Source organism: Grampus griseus, assembly GCF_964374135.1.
Source record: "Grampus griseus genome assembly, chromosome: 3".
In the NCBI taxonomy this organism is placed as follows: domain Eukaryota; kingdom Metazoa; phylum Chordata; class Mammalia; order Artiodactyla; family Delphinidae; genus Grampus; species Grampus griseus.
In genome coordinates this window covers 127059993-127083830 of record NC_139019.1, presented here as the reverse complement: position 1 = coordinate 127083830, position 23838 = coordinate 127059993, and the positions used below count along the sequence as shown (strand labels likewise).

The 23838-nt window shown below is 51.4% G+C and overlaps 1 protein-coding gene across 1 annotated transcript; it reads left to right on the top strand.

The window, feature by feature from the left end:
• The first annotated feature begins 921 nt into the window (after window positions 1-921).
• Window positions 922-23282, top strand: SPARC (secreted protein acidic and cysteine rich). The gene is made up of 10 exons (XM_082651461.1): window positions 922-1035; window positions 11320-11389; window positions 12221-12283; window positions 12880-12967; window positions 14381-14502; window positions 16310-16430; window positions 18192-18325; window positions 19202-19350; window positions 21419-21567; window positions 22053-23282. The coding sequence occupies exons 2-10, from the start codon at window positions 11333-11335 to the stop codon at window positions 22079-22081; spliced, it is 912 nt and encodes a 303-aa protein (XP_082507587.1). The 5' UTR covers window positions 922-1035; window positions 11320-11332; the 3' UTR covers window positions 22082-23282.
• Window positions 23283-23838: the final 556 nt, after the last annotated feature.

Genomic DNA, 23838 nt, shown 5'->3' with positions numbered 1-23838 from the left:
ATATTAATTCTTATACTTCTCAAAGTGCTAGGCCTGCACTCATAAATATTCATACACTCATCAGTATTCTCATAAATATTCAACTGAGACCTGTTGCACCGAGAAGCTCATACAGCCTGATTGAACCAAGCTGAATGTAGAATCAGCCTGCCCACCCCACTTCTAGCCACGTGATCTTGAGCACGTAACTCAGGCTCTTTGCACCTCTGTTTCCTGATTAGTAAAACAGGCATAATAACAATACCTATGAAAATTCTAAGTCCTCAGTAAACCTTGGCCATCGTTACCTCTGTGATTGTAGTCGATATCATCAATTACCTTATCTGTTCTATACTGATGACATAGATCCCCCAGCTAGAAAGCTAACCCCTTCTGTGTCCATTGCTGGTGCAGCTAGAGTTTGAGTGGCTATTTTTAGACCATATCCCGAATCATCAGCGATGACGCATCAATGGCAGCTTCTTTAGTCTGTATAGAGGCGAGTCCTAGCCTTGCCTCTGTCACAGATACAACCCCCTCCAATTGCTCTGCCCTCCTCAGCACTGACTAATGTTAGGGAGGCTCTTGTAAAGATCACTGGTCATACAATCAAGACCCTTGGGCCTGGCTCTGCCCCTGGGAACCTGGGGTGATCCCTTGCCTCTCCAGGCCTCAGTTCCCCTCTGAACAAGGAGGAGGCTGTTCTAGGTGATTCCTGCCGCCCCTTCTAGCCCTGGCGCACCGCTCTGTCTGTCTGTTTAGGCAACGGCTCCAGAACCCATGTGGCAGGCGGGGGTAGGGGAGGTGGGCCGTCCTGACCCACAAGGAGAGGAAGAAAGAAATGGAAGACAGAGACAGCTTTGGCTGTGGGGAGAAGGGGAGGGGGAGGGAGGGGAAGGAGGAGACACAGGAGGAGGAGGGACCGCGGGGTGGAGGGCGAGACCCAGCCCAGAGCTCCGAGTGGTTTCCTGTTACCAGGCTCTAAACCCCGCACATTCCTGCAGACCTTCAGACTGCCCGGAGCTCTCGCCTGCTGCCTTCCTGCCTGCCACTGAGGTATGCAAGACCCCTGCCCTGCCCGTCCCTTCTCTAGTCCCATAACCCCTGCACTCTGGTTCACTCCTCAACTTTGTGTACAGGGGAGGGGAAGCTATGCCGGGAGGTCTCTTGGATCAGAGACAGGGATGTGCATCTCCTTTGCTCCATCATTGCTCTCCTTAAGGGACCACGGACTTGCTGCCTGTCGCTTTTCAGGATAACTTGGTCTCCCTTTTAGGTTCGCAGAAAATAATCAGACTGTCTTTGAGGGAGTCTTTTCTCTCCGTCTCTCTCTGTGTCCGTCTCTCTGGTTTCAGAGGCTGCCTTTACAAATGTGGCAGCCTCTTCCTTTCCTGGGAATCTGATCTGGGCACAGCTGCAAGAGGAACCGGCCGGCAGCAGAGTCTGCCCTGCTTCCCATTCCAGAAGAAGAAACTTCCTAGACTTGGTTCTTGGTCAGTGGCTCTGTTTTCCAAAAGAGACTTTGCCTGAATGATACATTGATCTCTGGAAGGCAAAGGGGGAGTCTTCATTTTTAATCAGCACCTCTGGGAAGGCTCCTGTTTTCCTGGAATTTCTACCCTCTCAAACCCCGTCCTCCAACACACACACACACACACACACACACACACACACACACACGCACTGATTCCGGTGCCATTCACCCTGAAATAGCACTATCAGACAGTCAGTTTTATCCTGGGTTCCCTGGGGTGTAAACACAGGAAATGGTCAGCAGTAGCCGTCTGTGTATCTAGATCTGAAGACCCCAGACATCTGATATGGTCCAGCTGAGGCACTGGGTCTGATGGGAGGCTGGGTGGGGGGATGTGCTGTAAAGAGTGGAAGGGAGGAGGAAAGATGGAGAGGGTTCCAGGGCAACCTTCTCACACCTTGCTATGAGAAGCTCAAACGCTACACAGGCTGGTGTTAGGTCTTCTTCGGTCTACGGCTCCACTGGCTGGTTGAGAAGTGGACTTCCTGAGTCCCTGAGGACACCGAGAGAAAAGGGGGCATTGGGGGAGGCATGTCTTCTAGGAAGCCCACTCTGCCCCAAAAGAAACAGAGAGACACACATTTTCCTCCGGAAAATTCTATTCTATGCAGAACACATAGAGAAAGTGTTTTCTCTGGGGTTAAACTTCTATACACCCCAAGTGCTGACAGTAGGGTGAGAAGCACATCAGAAGCAAGGTGGCAGACCGAAGGCACACATTTTATGTGTGATCTTAGGTAAGTGTCTCCTCTGGGCTTAGTCTCCCTGTCTGTGAAGTAAGAGGGGTGGACTTGATTGATGGTCTTTGGGGTGCCCGGCGTCCTCTGAAACTTTCAAAGGAAGGTCTCTTAAACCAGAATCCACGGACTAGCTTTTGAATAGGCTTAAAGGCACCTGCAAACCCCTTAAGTTTGTATATACAGTAGTGTGTGTGTGAGAGAGACAGAGAGAGACAGAAAGAGGCAGAGACAGCAGCAGTGTAGAAGAGGGTGTTCACAGCCTTCGGTCTTAACATATTCTCAAATGGATGCTGACCCTCCAGGTAGCCGGAGGGCATGATGTGGAAGATGGAGTGGGTGGGTACTGGAAGCAAAGGTGTTTTTGCAGGAGGATGAAAAACTGAAACGGGAGTGGTTGGGGGAAGAGAGAGTTAACTCAGCCATCAGCTGCCACATCGACAAAGCCTGGAGCGGAGGGAGGGAGGGTGGGGAGGAAGGGGGCGGTGCCTGGGGAAGGAATCAACTTTTGAAACTTTTTCCAAGTCCCACCCACCAAAAGGCTCTTCTTTGCTATGACTCACTCTATGAGGAATGCGCGTTGCCACGGCAACCTTTTTTTCAGGGTCTCTGCCTGCTGGCTGGGGACTCTAGAAACACTTAGAACATCAAGCTCAGTCTGAATGTCCCCCACTCCACTCTGTCCCCAAACACCAGGACAGCAAACTCTAGGTCCTGCCCGTCTGATCTCCCAGCACCCCAGGGCAGCTGTGAGGCTGGGATATGCTTCCCGCTTCCTAGACAGGCAACTTGAAGACCTGAGGTTCAATTCTACCTCTGCCTCAAAAGTGCCATTTGACCTTGAACTAATGGCTTCTCCTTTCTGAGCCCCAGGTTCCTCTTTGGTTAAAAAGCAATAACAGCACCACCTCAAAGGGATACTGTGTGGACAAAACAGGGTGATGCACAGCGAAGCACTTGCTACACTGTGGCCCTCCCACTTAATCAGATGGGTTTTTAGAACTGATGAATTTATGGCACCCAAAGAGTTGAAATCATCCCCAGCTTTTTTGTCTGGCAGCTTCATCATCTTGGGGTTTGGATATAACTTCCCTTTACTAAAAGTGCCGACAGGCACATTTAAACGAAATAAGTATTGTTCAAATTCTTTTGATTTGGGCATCTTCTTGAGTATTTCCCAAGAGTCTTGTACCCTCCAGTGTGGAAAGAGCATTGGCCAAGGCAATGGCAGAGGTGGATCCTAATTCACAGTGAGTGACATTTGGAAAGACACTTCCCCTCTCTGGACCTCAGTTTCCCAATCTATTAAATGGGGAATGTAACCTAGATGGTCTCCAGGTACCCCTCCAGCTCTGAAGTCCTGTGAACCTAAATGCCAGGTGCTGCTTTCATTAGAAGGAATAGTTGGGCTACATTTTTAACACCTCCTGGCCCCCTAGTTGAAAAGGAAACAAGAGAGGATGGGCTAGGGGGTCTTGGGTTACATAACAGTCCTGCTAAAATCTTTATCCATCTCTAGAGACTTGTCAACCAATAGCATGGCTGGGGTTTGCTATTCACAAGAGCAGTCTTCCTTGCTGAAAATAAGCTATAAATAGAAAAGGATGGTGGAGGAAAGAGCTGAGGATGTGAGGTAAACAGGAAAACATTTTATTTTTGAGGTTATTTAGATAGGTAGTTATGTGTGCAGAGATAAAAAACCCACGAGGATGCCAAATATATAAACATTGATTTCACCAACAGGCACCCACTGGCATAGCTAATAATAAATGTCTCAATACATGAGCAGACACAGAAGGTCATGCACTCAAAGCTCTCCCTGAACGATACCCTGACTCCCAGACAAGGCCCAGGTGTCCATTTTGATGCATATGCAAACTCTGACCCTCACCGACACAGGCTGAAACCGACAGATGCCGGGTCAAGTAGACATGCACAGAGTCGCACACACAGCTTCACGCAGAGGTCCTCAGGGCCATAGGTCACTCATACAGATACACAACTGCTGTTTGTAGCCACACACGTATGTGCACAGCCAGCTCTAACTATAGGCCATGGCAGGGAGACAGACTCCTGACCGCCTGTTACATATTACAGACAGAAATTGAGACTCAGGAAGGGAGAATAACTCACTTAAGGTCACACAGCAAACTGTTGCCTGAGCCACACTTTCAGATGTCTGGAAACATCCAGATGTTCAATGCGTGCTCAGTTTGTTTCATCTGAGCAGGCTGGCATCCTCCATACACTCCTGCCTCTAGAGGCAATGAGCCCCGCGAATAGTAAGTGATGAGCAGGACTTCTTTCTCTCCTTTGCTGGCCTGCCATGGCCTAAGCCAGCCCGCATGGCTTTGTCATCAGGGCAGCAGGATGTGGCTAAGGGGCGGCTGCTCATTTGCTTCCTGCTGGCTCCCTCCCTAACCTCCTCTAAAGGAGGAAAGGGAAGGCTGGAGCTGAGTTTTCAGCCAACCCTGGGGATGAAAGAAATTACTTTTTCTCTACAGCACAGAGCCTGGGTCCTGACCCCAACCCTGAACTCAGGGACAGCTGGGCTGTGCAGGCCCAAGGCCAGCAATCAGTGACTTGACAGAATTATTTAGAAAAACAGCCTCCTTCTCACCCAGAAGATGTCTTAGACAGGAAATTAACTCTGCCCTCACTCATCAAGCTATAGAGCTTGATATTTATAGGGAAAATACAAATGGAAATAGCAACTCTCTCCAGAGCTGGGTTCTTTCAGAAACTTGGGATTAACCCATCTCATCTGTGGATCCTTCTGGGCCATCTTGTGTTGGTCATAGCCTTAGGATCCTGACTTGATCAGATGAAAAATTAAAAACGCAAACATCTGGATGTTTCTGAACATCTGGGAAGTTTAGCTTGCCATCTGACCTCGAGTGAATTATTTTCCTTTTCTGATCCTCAGTTTCCCTATGTCTAAAATCAGGAGCATGGCAAAGAGATTTCCCAGGGCTTGACAATGCCAATCCATTTGTAGCAGCTGCCAGAAGAACTGTGTTCAGATTTGAATGCCACTCTGGACTTTAGAGGAAAAGGTCGTATGATTGATTAGTAATGTCTGCCACATGCACAGGAGGGGCAGGTGGAGGCATATATGCCACAGATTTGCTATCTTTAGGATGTGACAGCCTGGACACTTTGATGTTATTTTTCATCCCCTTCATTGTGGTCACCCAGATGCAGCAGTGGCCCCTAGGGGGAGCCAAGAAGGAGAGTCTGAAGCTCCACCCTGGGGCCTCTCCTAACCATGGTGAAACGTGGCATCTCAGATGTGTTTATAGAACCTCAGTCAGATTGATTCTAGTCTCACACTCTGGGGCTACTTCTGAGTTGCCTCTGAAGCTTTTCAAAGCTAGGCTTGAGCACTCATAATACCCTAAAAGTTTCCCTTAGCTTCTTCCCTTCCAGCAAGAAATGTTAGAAGTGGAAGCAGGGAGTCAAGGGGCAAGTTGGGAAAGGTGGTATTCTGAAAGATTTCTGCCTCAGTTGACTCAGAATGTCAGGGCTGAAAGGAACCTTAGGGACCCCCTGGCCCCAAGGGCTTCAAACTCTGTTCATGAAAGAACCTAGAGGCATTCCAAGGTGTCTCAGGGGGTGTCCAAGTGTACAGGATTTCCAGCCCCCATCTCAACACCGCTTTCACCTGCTTTTTTTTTTTTTTTAATTTCAAGCTAATTCATTGAATAGATAATAGTACACTCACATGTTCAACAAATGCAACAGGCTCTTAGCTGTTTCAGATTTGGACTTTGGCAGAAGACTTCATTGAGAGAAAGAGCTCCTGGCTTGTATGTTGAATACACTGGTCTAAAAGATCCCCCTCATTGTGCAGATGAGTGGCACTAGGTGAGGTCCAGGGAGTAGAGGAGCCTACCCTAACCTGCATGGTGAGCTGGGAGCAACATGGCCAAGACTCGAACCCAGGACCCGACTTCCACATCACCTCTGACTGGCTGCGTCTGCTCCCCCGGGGTGTGAGTGCCCATGTGGCTACACTGGCCGTGATGGTGCCTCTCTGGCCTGGCTCAGCCCTCCTTCTGAGTCCCAGCTCCCGGGCGGGCCTGGCTCACTCACGGGGTTCCTTTATTAGCCTCTACACTTGTTTTCCTCTCTTTGGGCTTGTTTACCAGGAACATGTGTTTTTTTGGAGCCCTTGTTTGCAAGCCAAACAGTGGAAGCAAGACGCCTGGTTTGCGTCAGCAGCTCAACTGAGAGGGCAGCCTGGGGCCGGCTCTGTCACTGTGCCCACTGGGGGCTGGGCTGGTGTGCCTGAGACCAAGAGGAGCAATGTCTCCTTTCTCCACCCCAACACCTTTTCTCCCTGGGCCACAGACAAAGAGCTGGTATTCTTGGCCTGGATTTTCAAGGGGGATGGAGATTCGGGGATCTTTGGATTTTAAGATGCTCTTCCATTGCTAACCTCTTGTATTCTCTCGGGCAAATCACCCATGAGCCTTTCAGCGTAGGTGTGTTATTTGCATTTTACAGATGGAGACATGAATTGAGGCCCAGAGAGGGAAAGTCACTTTCTGAAGGTCACACAAATGCTAAGTGGCAGAGCCAGGATTTGAACCTGTATATTCTATCTCCAGAGCCCCTGGGCTTACCTTTCTACCATACTGACTCTATAAAAGTTGATAACCACCCTGTCTCATATGGTAGCCACTAGCCACATGTGGCTACACAGATTTAATTAAAATGAAATACAGTGAAAACTTCAGCCCTTCATTTGCACTAGCAACATTTCAAGTGTTCAATAACCACTGGTGGCCAGTAGCTACCATATTGGACAATGCAGATATAGAATATTTTCATCATCTCAGAAAGTTCTATTAGACTGCATTGCTCCATAAACTCTTCTACTCAAATAAGATTTGATGATTGCATCTCACATACTGTGTTTCATGTTCTTAGGGGTCTATGATTCTAAGACCCACGATCTAAAATTTTATGATTCTGAGATTTTCCCCAGTTCTGACGTTCAGGGACTTTTCAGTGTCCAGCGAGAGCCCAAAGGAGGCCCGTTATATTTTGAGGGAGATGAACTGGGGGCACTGGCTGTACTTTTCCATCCCCAGAGAAGTGACCTCAGCTTCGGGTCCTGCTGGCAGCCAAGGATGGGTTTTCAGCCATCTCCAGAGCAAATAAAGGCAAAAGGAAGGGACTGGATGTACGGAACGGGAGGCAGGACAGGCGGCGGGGTGGGAGTGAGCGATGTCTGCATCTGATGACCACTGAGCCAAGGGAAACACACCTCCTGCCCCCCTCATCCCCCCACCCCCCCCAGGCTCCTTTCCTTCCCTGTAACTTGGGCCAGTTCGCAGCCCAACTGGGCCCCCTTCAGGTGAGCATCTAGGGAGGGAGCTGCCACAAAGGGAAACAGTGTGTGAGGTGGAGGGCACGCCAGTGGCAGAGGGGGGCAGCCTGGGTCCTCATTCAGCCCTGCCGCTCGCTCCCTGGGGCTCTGGGCAGGTTTATTCCCCGGCTCCGGCTCTGGGCCTCAGCCTTCTCTCCTGTGTTAGAAGGCAGAAAGACATGCCTTCAGCCCCCAGTGGGATGCCGGATTATGAAGACATTTTGAAAAGGATAAACACAGGTGTCATTACAAACTAAAGAGATACAAAGAAGGGAGTTTTCATTTAAAATTGCTCATTTATACAAAAGTATTTTTATTTTCCCTGGGCACGCCAGACCTAGGTTTGATTGGCAAAGGATGGGTACACAGCTGATAATTTCTGGATGCTGGGGTTTGACCCTGTGTTCTGACCTTGCTGGCATTACTGATGCACCCCCTTAGCTTTGCAAGATGGGTGCCTTGCCTCTTCGGCCAGTGATGGTTTACAGAATCTCCAAGAGGGAGGTCATAGGTATGCAGGGAGTATGGTCGCGCATCCGAGAACAGTCCAGCTGCCCCCCTTCCCTCCCATCCCATCATCTGGAGGGAGAGGGTTCTGGGACTGGTGAGGTAGCACTGGGCACTGGGCAAAACCTCAAATTTGGAGAATAACTCCTCCTCCAAGATTTCGTGTCCTTTTCTTAACACTCTCGCTTTCCGCTTTTCTCTCCCACCCCACTCCCATCTCCGAGCATGACCCCTGTGAGGCCCAAACCAACGCCACGGGAAGGGAGTTTATCAGCTTGGAAGGGGCCTGAATGTTGCATGACTTTCTCCCTCTCAACCTCAGACTCCTCATTGTGACAGCAGGACTCAGAGCCCTCCCATGCCTGCCGGTGTGTCAGAGGCTCCAAGGGGACAGAGTACTATATGGGAGGCCTTTAGAAACAATAAAGTACTGTAAGATGTAGCATTATTTTTCTCTTCCGGCTGCAGCACTAAGGATGGGGGTGGCAGAAAGGGTCAGTGCCTCCCTGGGAAAGAGCGCAGGTGGTGAGGCAGGACAGACAGAAGAGCTGACCCACAAACCCTTCCCTGGTCAAAGATGAGCAGTTCCTCTGCTCATATGAAGGACACAGACTCTGGAGACATCAGTCTTCCTGGCTCTCCAACCTGAAGCTTATTTCATTTCCAGTCCTAGTTGGGCTGTTTCTCTAACGATATGTCTTCTCTGCAATTGGAGCCCAGACGAGATGACTTCTTTTGTTCCTGCTACGAGTCTCCCTTTGACCCTTCAACTTCAAACAATCTCAGACAAGCCCTTCATTCATGCTTCCTCTCCTGTTCCCTTCGTCCAAAGCCACATATGGGCGTTGTTTTGCTTGTCTCTTCCAAATGTGGAAGGAAGAAGGGAGATTTTTCCACCTCAAGGCTTGCGGGGAGAGGGGGGAAGAAAAGCATACAGCTGTGTGAGGGGAGGAACGTTCCCAAAACTGCCTGGAAGGGGAAGACTGGATTCCTCTGGGAGTTGGGGACATCGTGACGCAAAGCCAAGCTCCCAGGTTGATATTTTAAAATTTCTGTTGGTTTTATTTCTTGTAAACTCGATGAAATAGTGAGGTTTAGTGTCTATTTCAATCCACTATGGGACCATTATGAAGTCTGCCCTTCCCCTGTCTGTTTCCCCAAATACCATAATCCAAGTTAAAATGGAGGATATCAGAGGGGAGGATGTATGCCTAGACCAGCATATGCTGTGACAGTTTAAGGGCATCTTAAGGGCCCAGGCTACCACCGCAGTGTTCACCTAGTCTAACCCTCTCAACAGAAGGGGGAACCAAGGTCTAGAGAGGATGAAGGATTGAACCTATACACCAGGTTAGTATTTCGACAGAATCAGAATCCCTGGTATTTAGTTCCAAGCCAAGTGTTTCTTCCACGATGCCAGGGTACCTCCCACCAAGGTGCTTGGTCAGTTGAGAAGTCTTGGGAGGAACTAGGGATAATGGGACTGATATGGAAGTTTTTGGGGACAAACGAGGGAAGATACGGTTGTTGCTCACCTTGGCTAAAAGCTGCTTGGGGGCAGAGGGAGCATGCTTGCCCTCTGTGGCCACAGAAGGACCATCAGAGTAGACCAGGAGAAGCTTGAGGGAGGCAAACTGAACAGTATAAGGAAGACCTTTCTAAAGCCATTTGCAAACGGAAGTCCATTCAGTTAGAACAAGAAACGAAATGTCCCCACCATAGTTCCTCAGTTAGGGATGGCATTTTGGCAGTGAACCATCAGAGGAGATTCTGTTCCAAGATGCCTTCCGGTCATGAGATTGTTAGAGTCGAGAGCTCAGCATCTAGAGGAAGGTCACAGCAGTGACCAGGGCAGGAGAATTTTCTAGATCTCAGCTAACATCCTTTAACCGTGAAGGGGAAAGGGAAGGTACCATGCAACATATGTAAGCATTTGGATATTAGTTCTCACACAGGATCCAGAGAAGTACCATCCTCCTGGGTAAATGGAGGAAAGTATGGCCACAGGTTCCACTGGGCACACTCAAAAACTATTGTTCTTTGTTTAGAATGTAGATCTCATTGTCTCAAATTGGCAAGAGGTTGCTGCCCATTAGCTTCTCTTATTAGAGATGGGAAGGAAGCAGAAGGAAGAGGAGGGGAGGAGGAGAGTTTGGGGTATAGGAAGAAAACAATCCTAGAACACCAGGGATTGAAGGGACCCTTGAACGTGATCTGGTTCAGCATTGCCCAGACTTGACGAATTAGCCAATCACCTTTGTCGAATCACTTTTTAAAAATTTAAGTAAATGCATCGAGGGGACTTCCCTGATGGCGCAGTGGTTAAGAATCCGCCTGCCAATGCAAGGGACACGGGTTCGAGCCCTGGTCCGGGAAGATCCCACATGCCGCAAAGCAACTAAGCCCGTGCGCCACAACTACCGAGCCGGCACTCTAGAGCCCGTGAGCCACAACTACTGAGCCTGTGAGCCACAACTACTGAAGCCCGCACACCTAGAGGCCGTGCTCCTCAACAAGAGAAGCCACCGCAATGAGAAGCCCGCGCACCGCAACCAACAGTTGCCCCCACTCACTCCAACTAGAGAAAGCTCGCGTGCAGCAAGGAAGACCCAACCAGCCAAAAATAAAAATAAATAAATAAATTTTTAAAATAAATAAATAATAAATGTATTGAGAAAGGAGACTTAAGATCACTACCATAAATGGAAAAATCTGTGTACCTTTGTCATAAATAGAAGGAAACTATAAAACTAAACACAAAGGAGACAAAACAAATTTATTGAATTCCAGCTGGATGTAGTTTCCTGTGGAGGCTCTGAGCCAGAGGCATACTCTCGGTTCAAAAGGGATGAGTGTTAGGTGTTAAAGACACATTAGCACCAAACTGAGACTCTCTCATATAATCAGAATTGAAAGAGAAATGAGTAGAAGCAACTTACTCCCGTGTCTTTCACCATCCTTTAACATGGACCACCTAAAATTACCTTGCATATCACAGGAATTCAGCGTCAAGAACTCTCCATCGAGCATCCTCCCCCTTGGGGACTTCCCTGGCGGTCCAGTGGTCAAGACTCTGCGCATCCAATGCAGGGGGGTGCGGGTTCGATCCCTGGTCAGGGAACTAAGATCCCAAACAAAAAGAAACCTCCCCCTCACTGAACTCTCCGTCTCTCTCCTCCCCACAGGGTTCCTAGCACCATGAGGGCCTGGATTTTCTTCCTCCTTTGCCTGGCCGGATGGGCCTTGGCAGCCCCTGTAAGTACCTAAAGGTCACATCTGTTTGGTCTTACCTCCCATCACCAGCCCAGGGGCATCGAATCTGCCAGCCCTAGATGCTCAGAAGGGACAGAGACTTCCCCATCTTGATTTAACTGTCTAATTTAAAAAAAAAAATTGTTTTTTCTTTAATAAGCTCCGAAGTAAAAGTGAATGAGGACCATTGGGTGGAGATTCCAGAGAAGAGAGATTTCCACGTAACGTGAAGATGCATTTTTTAACAATCAGAGCTTCCCAGAAAGGGACTAGAATTGCTTTAGAAGGAAGTGACCTGTTTGTCATATGAGGAATTCTAGCCTAAGCGGCAGAAATGTTTTTCCAAGCCAAATCTTAGAAGCTCCAGATAGGGCTTCCCTGGTGGCGCAGTGGTTGAGAGTCCGCCTGCCGATGCAGGGGACACGGGTTTGTGCCCTGGTCCGGGAAGATCCCACATGCCGCGGAGCGGCTGGGCCCGTGAGCCATGGTCGCTGAGCCTGCGCGTCTGGAGCCTGTGCTCCGCAGGCCACAACAGTGAGAGGCCCGCGTACCACAAAAAAAAAAAAAAAAAAAGAAGCTCCAGATATAACTATAAAGGGAGGTGCTCCAGAGCCCCACAGGGCCCCCGTGTTTGGCTTCTCCTGTGCCTCATCCCTGCTCACAGAAGTCCCTGAGGGGCTCTGCTCATTGGAGACCCCCAAGTGCACAGCCTTGGGGGTCTCCAACGAGCCGCTCTCCTAACTCCCCAGCTTTAGAGGTCCAGGCCGAGGCACTTCAGCAGTGAAGCTGGCCTCGGCCCTGACCTCTCCAAACCCCATTTTCACTTCCCAACAGCAACAGGAAGCCCTGCCTGATGAGACGGAGGTGGTCGAGGAAACCGTGGCTGAGGTATCCGAGGTAGGTGGGGAGGGACCCCAGACCTGCGGCCCCTCTTTGCCATCTGCTCCCTGAGAAAGCCAAACAGGTGCTGTGGGTCTCCTGCTGGAACGGGCGCAGCACAGATGTAAATCCTGTGTGTCCCCCAATCCTGACACACTCCTGAATGCTCCCCAAACCTTCCATGGAACCTAACAGTTGGGAGCTATGATTTTGAATTTTGTTTACTTTTTAAGCCATGGGACATTTTTTCGTAGATGATCGCCCACGGTCTTCCCCATATGTCAAACAGATGAAAGAGGAGCTGCTCTGGTGTGGCTGGAAGGGTGGAGAGCTTGGCACCCCCTCTTGCTCTGACCCCCCTGGCGGCCTCTGAGGCATCTCCCTAGAGCTCTGGGGCCCTAGAGGCACAGCGGCCTGTAAGATTCAGTCTCACTTCTGGACCTGGCAATTGTGCTCTCTGTGACCTGGGCCCAGTGCCCCTCTCCAGCTTGTCTCTCCCCATCCCTTTGTGGGTACCTGAGGCTCCAGGCAAGCGCCCTCCAGGCTTTGCCCCTTCCTTGCAGGTCTGGGATGGGAGTAGGGCCATTTGACTCATTCTTCCCCCTCCACCCCAGGTACCTGTGGGAACCAACCCCGTCCAGGTGGAAGTAGGAGAATTTGATGAAGGTCCTGAGGAAGCCGAGGAGGAGGTGGTGGCTGAAAGTAGGTCCCTTCCCCGTGTCTGGTCACATGAAGCCTCTGCCCTCTGCCACCTGGGCCTAAAGCGTGGGCCCAGCGTGCATGAAGTTCCTTCCCAAGGAAATGCAGGGTGGGGTCCTCGCTGCAGGATGGGCCGTGGAGGAGAAACTGCCTTGACTGAAAGGTTGGGATTATTTTCTGGAATCTGGAAAGATCTATTTATAGCCAGGCCTTGAGTGTCAGGAAGGGAAGTTCTCCAGCTGCAAATGGCCTTCTCCCCTTATAGCCCTTTACTGTAATTCCAAAGTTGGGTTTCCCATTCCCACTGAGATCCCCAGTCCCATCTGGTCACTCGATGGCCCCAGAAGCTTTCACACTCGTGAGCTTATTTGATTTTCACACAGCCGTGGGGAAATAAGTCCTGGAAACCTGACATAACTCATATAAGCCTACCCGTGGAGTTAGCGCCAGGGCCACAGCAATGACCCAGGGCCTCTGGCTCCCACCCACAGTGCCAGCATTCCCATCCCACACAGTGGAGATGCTCCGTACCCCAGGGGCTAGTAGCACAGACTCTGGAGGCAAAGCAAACAAGGCTTGCCTCCAAACCCCGCCTCTTTCTGCGATGCCCTCCGACAGCCTGCGAAGCTTCTCTGAGCCCAGCTTCCGCATGTCTTACTTGGGGAAGGGTGAAGATGGTAGATCCTTGCCCCAGGGCTGTCAGAGGATTATGAGATAAAGCAGAAGCGCCCTTGGCCCAGGGCCTAGCAGGGCAGGCATCCAACAAAGCATGACTATGATACCCCAGCCAAGCACCAGGAGGAAAAGGCTAGACGGGCTCGCATCCTGAGGGCACAGAATATTCTCATTGGAGCAGAGGGGCGTCTACTGAGTCACGTTCCTTCCCCTCCACGCCCCTCATCCAGTGTTTACCAGACACAGGCAGGCTCTATTGTTCAGTGTGGGCCTTGGGGCTCTGCTCCCTTTTCCGCTACAGCCGCTCAAGTCTGTTTTGTTGGGCCTCACAGCTCCCTGGCTCCGTGACAACAGCTGACTTTCCAAGTCATTCTAGAAAGTCTATTCTAAAATCCCAAAATGCCTTGCGATGACTGATCCACTGACAGCTGAGGACACAATGGTTGCTTCCATCCTTGGGGGAGCTATATGGTACCTGGCGCTCCTGGGTCCCAGACTGAGCCCCCAGCCCCCCAAGTGTGCCTGGCCCTGACCTCAGACTGAGTCTCTAATCCCCAGACTGAGCCAACCGCTCCCCTACATGCCCATTGCTGGGTTCAGCAGAAGAGAAGGGAGGACGCAGGGCTGCTCAAAGCCCGAGTGGGGGCCACAGCCTAGGACTTCTGTCCAAGGATCCACTGTGGGGTGGGGTGGACGTGCTAGCCCGGGTGATGCTAACCGGGTGCCCTTGCGCTCTACCAGACCCCTGCCAGAACCACCACTGCAAACATGGCAAGGTGTGCGAGCTGGACGAGAACAACACCCCCATGTGCGTGTGCCAGGACCCCACCAGCTGCCCTGCCCCCATTGGCGAATTTGAGAAGGTGAGCCCTGAGGGACAGGGGCAGGGTGGGGGGCTGGGGTCCTCAGAACACAGAGCATCTGCCCAGAACACTGCTGGCTTGGTGGTCCCACGGGGCAGCTCCAGTCTCAGAGGTCCCCTCGCTAGGTGTATTCACAGCAAGTGAGTCGGAGGGGAGGCTCTTCCCGTCACTGGACTCTCCAGCAACCACCAGGAATTGACGTGACGCCACCAGCTTCCAGCTCTACTCAGACTCCAAAGGGAATGAATGCATCAACACCGCCAGGCACCGAGATAGGGGCTTTCTATGTGGGAGCAGCCTGGCAAAGCAGCAGGTCCGAAAATGTGCATTCTGGGTCAGACTGAAGGCTGACACCAAACCCCATCGCCACCACTTGTTAGTGTGGGATCTTAGCGATGTTCCACTCCAAGGTTTCTCACCTCTAAAAATGGGACAGAAATAGACTTTATCTCATAGGGCTATTGTGGGGACTTGTCAGATGATGTCTGGTACTTAGTAAGTTCTCAATATGTGCTATTTTTAAAAATCTTTCAAACCTGTTCATTGCACCTCCAATAGGACTCAACCATCCATCCATCCATCCATCCAAGTAAATACTTATTGAGCACCCATGCATGTCAACCATTGTGCTAGTGGTAACCTAGCTCAGGGCAACAAATCGAGTACCAGTATCATTCCCACAACCTCCCACCTGGCTTCTCCATCTTCAATCTCTCCCCAGTACAGCTTATTCTCTGGGCTCCAAATTTTAGCATCTTTGTCAACTCTCCCCTCCTTGTCACCCCTTCACCCCCTACCACACTGGTCACCAATGCCCATCAGTTCTCCCTCTGCAGTGATAATATAAGCAATAAGCGTGTGCAGGATGTTCAACGCAAGGCTCCCCTCCTCCTGACACAGCCACTTACTCTGCCACTGCCTTTGTTCAGCCCACGGCATCTCTGCTCCGCCACCCACTCATGCAGAGATTCGCTAGGAGGACCAACATAACTCAGCATACAGTTGCACTCACCGCTAAGACTTAAGGGTATGTAGCTGGATGAAAAGGGAACAAGATACAGGCAGAGTGTGGAGGAATCCATGCACAGTCTTGCTTACTCTTCCCCCTGCCATGAGGGGTCTCACAGAACCCACTCTTTCCCCAGCTACAAAGATGAGATGTAGCCACGTGAGCAAGGCTTCTGCCCAAGGAAGCCCTTTAGAGACTCAGCACCCAACGTTTAACTGAGGGCTAGTCACACAGACATCCTCTCCCTAGCATGTACCCGAAGTCCAGACTCCAAGCAGGAAAACCGATGTTCAGCATGAACCATATTATTTGTACAAGCAATCTAGGCACAGTGCGCCACTTTCATCATTGTGGACAGTTTTCTAACAGTGCAGGGAATTGTTCACCAGCCACGTTTTCAGACGCCAGCCAAGGGCCAACCTCATAAGCACGCCTTTCTAAGGATAACAATCCCAGGCCTGCTGTATTAACTCTTCTGCACACCCTGCGCTTTACCCATCCTCACCTTCAATTCATCCTTTCCATATCTCCCAGGTTTGCTTTCCCATGTCTCAGCCCTGACTCAGTCATACCACAGCTCAGAGACCAGCAGTGGCTCTCAGCATGGGCTGAACATTGGCCTGGGAGCCCAAAGAGTAGATTCCTGTCCGGGCTCCACCACTAACTCACTGTATGACCCTGGGCTAATCACGTTCCTTGCCTGGCCTTCAGTGTCCCCATCTCTGAAATGGGCAAGGATGGCGGTACCAGCGAAGGGCTCTGGGAATGAGTGTGACGCCCTCTATGCTTTGCCGCCAGGTGTGCAGCAATGACAACAAGACCTTCGACTCTTCCTGCCACTTCTTTGCCACCAAGTGCACGCTGGAGGGCACCAAGAAGGGCCACAAACTCCACCTGGACTACATCGGGCCTTGCAAGTGTGAGTCTCTCCTCGGACCCTGCCGAGCCTCCCATCTCAGGGAGGAGGCACTGAACTGGCATGGATGCTGGCTCTGCCACTCCTGTGCTGTGTGCTCTTGGGCAGATCTCTTCCCCTCCCTGAGCCTCAGGGTTCCCACTTATAAAATGAGATGATTGTCTACGAATAGGTATCTGCGTGCAGGACATGTCCAGGGAAGAACTGAGCAGTTGTGGGAGCACAAGATCAGGGAGGATTTCTGGAGCCTCTCACTAGCATCCGAGACAGCTCATTTCTTTCCTGTAAAGATGAGGAAGTTCTTCTATAGGGCTAACCACAATCTTTCCTGCTTCAACATGTGAAGCAAAAGTGATGTTCTACCTGGGCCTATAAAGTGTTTTAAAACTACTTGAATTTGAATGCTTTAAAATTGGGGCAAGGCTGTCAGTTCCCCTTAGGCCCTGTTACTCAATATTGTCATATCCTTGGCCATTTTACTCCATTACATTCCTGTCTGCCTGCATAAGACATATGATTCACCACCTTCTCCTAGAAACCTGGGAGCCGGGTGTTTGGCGGGAGGGATGCCAGGGTGTCGTCGGGCCCTTTGTTAGTGATCCCAGGTGCAATCTCAGCTGGCCGAGGCTTCTGCTTCACCGTGGCTGCCTCCCTATCATCTGAAACACCCGAGGCCACCTCTGCTCCCCTCCAAGACAACATCCACGTGGTGTGTCTGGTACATTTGGCACCAGATGACCCTGGGGAGGGCCCCTCACCTGCCTCAGGTGTGCAGCATGCAGAAAGGTGGAGGAGGGGGAATGAGGTTCTCCTGTGGTCAGCCCTGCTCTCCCAGTTACGGGGCCCAGGGTGTGAAATGAGAAGGCACAGCCTAGAGAAGGAAGGCAGCGGGAGGAATGCTGGTAGGAATTCCTGGGCAGTGAGACTGACACACGTGCTGAGAGGCTCTCCCGTCCTCTGGGGCGTATCACTCACTCCGTCCAACTCCTAGCATCTCCCACCCATATCTTCTCTTCCATTCCCCAGATGCTGGTGAAGAAGGTTGTGGCCCTAATCACAAGAGGGGGCTTTCCATAGGTGAAAGGATGAGGGAAGGATGGACCCCTAGGCCCTCAGGCACCCACATGCTCTGGTGCTGGATGAGGCTCTGACAGTGTGGCCTTAGTCAAGCCCCTTCTCTCCACACGGACCTCTAATAAGTCCAACAAGAGGGAAGACTTGGATGAAATCTCCAGGTCTGACATTCTGGGATCCTAGGTTCCAAAGACCAGGATGGAATCGTATCGCTAAGAATGTTCTGGTGATCAAGCATACCTGAATCCCCACCCCAGCTAAGCGGGGCCTATGGGTGGATGCTATCCCTCAGTATCCCAGCTTCAAACACCTCTCAAGAGGCAACATCATCATCGAGGGTCCTGGCCTCTGTTTTCAGGGCGCAACACCCAGAAAAATGCAAGAGCCATTGGAGGGAACCATTTCCCTCCGCAGATCAGATGAAGGTCAAGGGGACAGCAGACGTGCCCTTTGCACTTGCCCATTTGCAGAGTATTCTTCCCCCCACACAATCTCTTTTGTTCAAAATGTGTGAAGACACTGTGGCCCAGAGAGGCTGAGCCCTGTGCTTCAATCAAGGTCGCTGATTGAAGCTTCTTGCTGGAGGAGGGCGTGGGGCGTGGGGCAGGGAGAGCCGCCCAGCCAGCATGTTGGCCCTCAGGCAGGGAGAATCAGGGTCTGTGCTGACCACCCTTGTGTGTTGGACCCTAGACATCGCTCCCTGCCTGGACTCTGAGCTGACTGAATTCCCCCTGCGCATGCGGGACTGGCTCAAGAACGTCCTGGTCACGCTGTACGAGAGGGATCAGGACAACAACCTTCTGACCGAGAAGCAGAAGCTGCGAGTGAGTGTGGTACCTTTTCCTCCTGTCCCAGGGCCCCTGAGCTGGACACCTCCTGGCCCCAGGCTGGCTGGGATCCACAGTCCCATTCCTAGATCTAGACCCCCAAGTGTAAGCCCACATCCCCACTCCAACGAGTGCCTGTCTTCTGGGCGCTAGGACACAGACTCCTCCTTGCTGCCTTTGAAGGCTCCTAGAGTACATTCACGCCTTAAAGGCTCTGAGGAGTCCTGTAACAAAAAGACCTGCTGGGCTTCCCCGGTGGCGCAGTGGTTGAGAGTCCGCCTGCCGATGCAGGGGACACGGGTTCGTGCCCTGGTCTGGGAAGATCCCACATGCCACGGAGCGGCTGGGCCCGTGAGCCATGGCCGCCGAGCCTGCGCATCCGGAGCCTGTGCTCCGCAGCGGGAGAGGCCACAACAGTCAGAGGCCCGTGTACCGCAAAAAAAAAAAGACCTGCTCACTTTGTCTCCATAAGAGACATAAATAACTTTATTCCCTTTTCCTTCTGAGTCTATGGATTTTAAACTTTAATGGACACACCAAGCACTAAGAGTACTGATAAATGCAACTTCCTGGGCCCCGCCTCAGGCCCACTGAATCAGTGTCTCTGTGAAGTGAGCCCCAGGAAGCTGCATCTGAACATACTCCCCAGTCATTCTGGTGTGGCGGCCCTACGGAGAGCCCTTTGAGATCGCCCCAGGCCTTCATTTTTGTGGTCGAGATGCTGGTACCCATCTACGCCACTTCCTTTCCTCATTTTGAACCGTGGCCTTGGCTGGCGTCCGCCAGCTCTGGCCTCCTGTCAGAGGGGGGAGGGGCCTTGACTGGTCTGCACAGCCTCCCCGGACTCTGTCCCACGCGTCTCTGCTCCCACAGGTGAAGAAGATCCACGAGAATGAGAAGCGCCTGGAAGCCGGGGACCACCCCGTGGAGCTGCTAGCCCGGGACTTTGAGAAGAACTACAACATGTACATCTTCCCTGTGCACTGGCAGTTCGGGCAGCTGGACCAGCACCCCATCGATGGGTAAGACCCCAGGCCCTCCGGATCCCGGGGAGTTGCTCTGGCTTGGCTCTGGAGTGGACAGTCATGGGTCAGCGTTGCTAGGTGCACTAGATGCGGTCAGAAAACCTCCCAGTGGCCTCTGCTGCTCCCAGCCCTAGAGCCCACGGTTTGCCTAAGGGCTGTGGCAGGAAGGGACAGGTGTAGGAGAAAGGATGCAGGACCAGGAGGGAAGAAAGCCATGAGACACTCCCTCCTGCCAGAAGAGGCAGAAGCTATTGGAACTGAAAAGCCGTCCTTAACCCGGTGAGTGTTGGCCTGGGGTATCCATTCACGAAGGGAGAGCGAGCTAGGAAGGAACGCCAGACTCCTCGGGGCGGCAGAGCCAAGGTGGGGCGAGCTGTGTGCTCACGGTCCTTCAGCAAGACCCTGAGACCCAGCCCTAACAGGGCAAACCGGCCCTGGAAGTTCTCAAGAAACTCACAGAGCCAGCCCCATCCCCAAGGCAAGCCCTTGGTTTGACTGCAATGAGTTAGGAAGTGCTGTGTAACTGCCCTGCAGGATAGGCAGGGAGTTGGTCAGTGAACAAACACTGAGTGTCTATTACACGCCCAGCACGATGCTAGGCAGGGGATTGAACAGTAATCGGAACTGACATGGCCCTTGCCCCCATGGAGCTCACACTCTGGGTGATGATCAGTTTTTTCCCAATCGAAGGAAAAAGTAAAGAAGGCTCCTGGAAGTTGCAGGCGGAAGCTGGTGCACCTAGAGCTGAGCAGGGGTGGTCACCCTCACTACCGCCTTCCGGCCTTCTTTTGCTGTGTGTTCTTGGAGCAGCACGAAAAGGAAGGCCACCCTGCTCGCACGCTGTGCCCAGGGATGCTCCCCTCGGGGAAGCTCACCGCTCCCTCCTGGTCCAGCCCCTGTGCCTGGAATCTGCCCACCCTGTGGGTGATCCCGGGGGCCTGGGGTCTCCTGAGCACCGGGAAACTCCCTGCTGCTTCTCTCCCAGGCTCTTTCCGTGGCTGGGATCCATCTGAGTCATACTGTGGCGGGGAGGGCAGAAGACAGGGGACATCTGGAGCTCAGGCTGAGCGAGGAAGGGGCCAGGAGGGAGGCTTCTGGATGGAGCTGCAAGGACTGTGAGTCTGGGAAAGCTCTTCAGCCTGGGTCAGGGGATCCATCCTTCCCCTCTCCTTGTCCCAGAGCTGCCTGGTGACCTTGCTTGAGTCCCCGCCCCTCTCTGGGGCTCAGTTTTCTCACTGGTATACAATGAAGCGGGGGAGGGTTCAGTTCAAACATTGTGTGATTCCTTGCATGAGTTGGGTGGGGCAGGAGGGCCTGGGGTTCAGAGAGATAATTGGAGTCAAGTTGTAGTCCCTTGGGGAAGAGTGTTTTTTCAGGAAAACGAATTGAGGGCTCTGGGGAACAAGGAAAAAAAATCATACATGTGCTCTGGAGTCCAGGCCAGCTGGAAGGACAGTGGGAGAGAAATCAAAAGGCCTGCTTCTTACACATGACACAGTGTACAAACAATAAAGTTCCGTCCACCCTCCCTGCCAATCCCAGTCTCTTCCCACGCTCCTCCCCGGAAGTCAGCACTTTCTTCATTTTGATGCATCTCTTTTTAGCCTCTTTAATGTGCATTTGCAGCTGTAAAAACATGTGTCCACAGAAAACATGCATCGTTGTTCCATACCAGATTTTGATCTACCAATAGCAGAAATGCTGAATATTTTCAGTTTAAGTTTCTGTGCCCTCAACTCTTAGCCAATTAGGAAACCCATGCACCAAGAGACCTGTGTTATGAACCCACGGACATCAGAACAGAAAGGGCCCTTAGACATTATGGTCAACTCCTCCCCCTTTGAGGGAGGGGCAAACCGAGGCTCAGGGTGGGGCAGGGCTGTGCTCTCAGAAACACAGCAGGTCAGTGGCAGAGCTGGGGGGAGACCCAGGATTCTGGCTTCTCATCTCGCATTGAGCATCCTTGCCTTTGGCCCCGAGGGGCAGGCTCCCTGCCCCTGGCTCCCCATGCAGGGGTGTGGGGCTTTCTCAAGCTCTCAGGCTCTCCCCACCTCATCCCCTGCAGGTACCTGTCTCACACCGAGCTAGCCCCACTGCGTGCACCCCTCATCCCCATGGAGCACTGCACCACCCGCTTTTTCGAGACCTGTGACCTGGACAAGGACAAGTACATCGCCCTGGACGAGTGGGCCGGCTGCTTCGGCATCAAGGAGAGTGAGTGTCTGGGCAAAGGGGCCGCCGTCCTCTCCCTCCCTCTTCGCTGCCCTCTCTGCCGTCTGCGTGTCTGTCCTCTCTGCCCATCTCTGCTCTCTGTGCCTCATTAACTTCTGTCTGCTCTCCCTGCCTGGGTGGGCCTCGCTCTCTCAGGCAGCTTCCTGATCCTTCTCTGTCCATCCATCGGTGTCTCCTTCTCTCTCCCTTCCTCGAGCATCAGCTCTCACTCTGTGTGTAGCACTACTTTGGGAACTGACAGGCACCTAGAGAGGAGACAGGGAGCGTAACTTGGCAGTGGGTGGAAGTGACAAGGACCGGCCAGGGAGGGGGAGACCAAAGTTCTCAGTCATAGGCTCCCTGGTTGACCTTGGACGGGTCACCTGGCCCCTGGTCCCGGGGATGGGTGGGATCCGCCAACTCTCTGGGAAGCACATCTCCATCAACACCGACCTCCAAGTCTAACGCTGCTGCTTCTTGCTTTACAGGGGACATCGACAAGGATCTCGTGATCTAAAGCCACGTCTCCACCTGCAGAACCAGATTCTTTCTCTTTGACCTTCCCCCTCCTGTTTTCCCCAATGTTTAAAATGTTTGGATGGTTTGTTGTTCTGCCTGGGGTCAAGGTGCTAATATAGACTTAAATGAATACATTAACGGTGCTAAACATGGAAATTTTAACCCAAGTCATGACATTCTTAGCTGTAACTCAGCTAACACGGCCTCTTACTCATCTACTAACGGTCCCACTTTTGTCTTAACCTTTGCACCTCTCTGCCCATCGTCTTAGTGGCATATAGGTGGAAATTTTGATCTGTTCAAGTCTGCCTTCAACACACATTGCATCTTTAGATTTTCACTTTTCTGTTTGAAACTAATACTCACTGTATCAGACTTTGTGTTAATTTTATTTCAGGGTATTGGCTGCCAGGGGGGTCATCCCTACGTGGCCTGAAGTTGGGCAAAGGGAAGTAATAGACATGTGATGTTGGCAAGGATGTTTCTGGGGCTAGAGGATCAGTGGTGGGGAAAACCTGCAGAACCCACCAGCCAGAACCGTGGATAACAAATCTTGTTTGCCCGGGGCTGAAACTGAGAGAAAGAACCCAAGACTGTGTTCTGGGAATACATAAACTCTCACGTCAACCCGGTTCCTCACCATTCCCCACCCCCCTCACTTTTCAGTGCTGTTTCTTTTCATATTAGGCTGTTTGTTCAAACTTTTCAGAGCCGTGGACCATCAGTTCTCTAGAATCCACCACACCTCTGGGGGACAGATCACCACATTGTACAGGGCTGCTCCCCTCTGAACTGTCTTTGGGAGATGCAGGAGCAGGAGGGTGTTTCAGCCAGAAAGGCCAAAATCAAGAAGAGAGGCTCAGAATGTTGGAAAACAGAAAAAGTGCAGTTGGTGAATCGGTTTTGTTTAGGGTTTTTTTTTTTTTTTCCTCTTTTTTCACATCTGGATGGCTGTCATGAGGGATCTTTCCTGTGGTTGCCAGCACGTTCCTCCTCTTCTCCCCCACCCCTCTCTTTTCTTTCTATTAATCAAAAGAAACTTCAAAGTCAATGGGATGGTCGGATCTCACAGGCTGAGAACTCGTTCACCTCCAAGCATTTCATGAAAAAGCTGCTTCTTATTAATCATGTAAACTCTCACCACGATGTGAAGAGTTTGACAAATCTTTCAAAATAAAAAGTACTGACTTAGAAACGGCCTTCCTGAGTGATTTTGCATGTGTCTTAGTGACCTCATTTCCCTGACACGCCAACACATGGACATTCGTGTCCATACACAACTGTACAAATGCAAAGTTTTGCAAACACACTTTTCTGCTTTTGTACACACACATGCACACACACACAGGCTTGCTTATACACAGGGAATGCACGGTGCTTATAAGCACAGATTTAGCTTACTCTTAATTTTATGACCTGGGGGCTGACCTTTTTCACGACTGCACTTCATTATCAGAGCACCAGGCTAAGCAACTCTCTCCCTTCACTAACCACTCACTCATTCATCCATCCATCCATTCAATAGATGTTTATGACATACCTACTCTGGACAGATCCCATTCCAGGTGCTATGGGCACAAATGTGGCAAAGCAGACAAAGCATTTGTTCTTCTGGCTTTTACAGTCTAATATGGAATGGGTTAAAAAATGTACAAATAAATATAAATTACAAGAGGTGATAGGTACACTGAAGGGAGAGTATAAGAAACCAGGAGTGTGTGTCACAGGAGGACACAGGATTATACTAGAGTCTCA

What these genes read in the sequence shown, in the direction of transcription:
- SPARC (XM_082651461.1), top strand. Translation starts at nt 11,333, where the DNA reads ATGAGGGCCTGGATTTTCTTCCTCCTTTGCCTGGCCGGATGGGCCTTG. An exon ending in GATGGGCCTTGGCAGCCCCT is followed by an intron (nt 11,390 to 12,220) that starts GTAAGTACCTAA and finishes ACTTCCCAACAG; the next exon opens with CAACAGGAAGCCCTGCCTGA. An exon ending in CCATTGGCGAATTTGAGAAG is followed by an intron (nt 14,503 to 16,309) that starts GTGAGCCCTGAG and finishes CTTTGCCGCCAG; the next exon opens with GTGTGCAGCAATGACAACAA.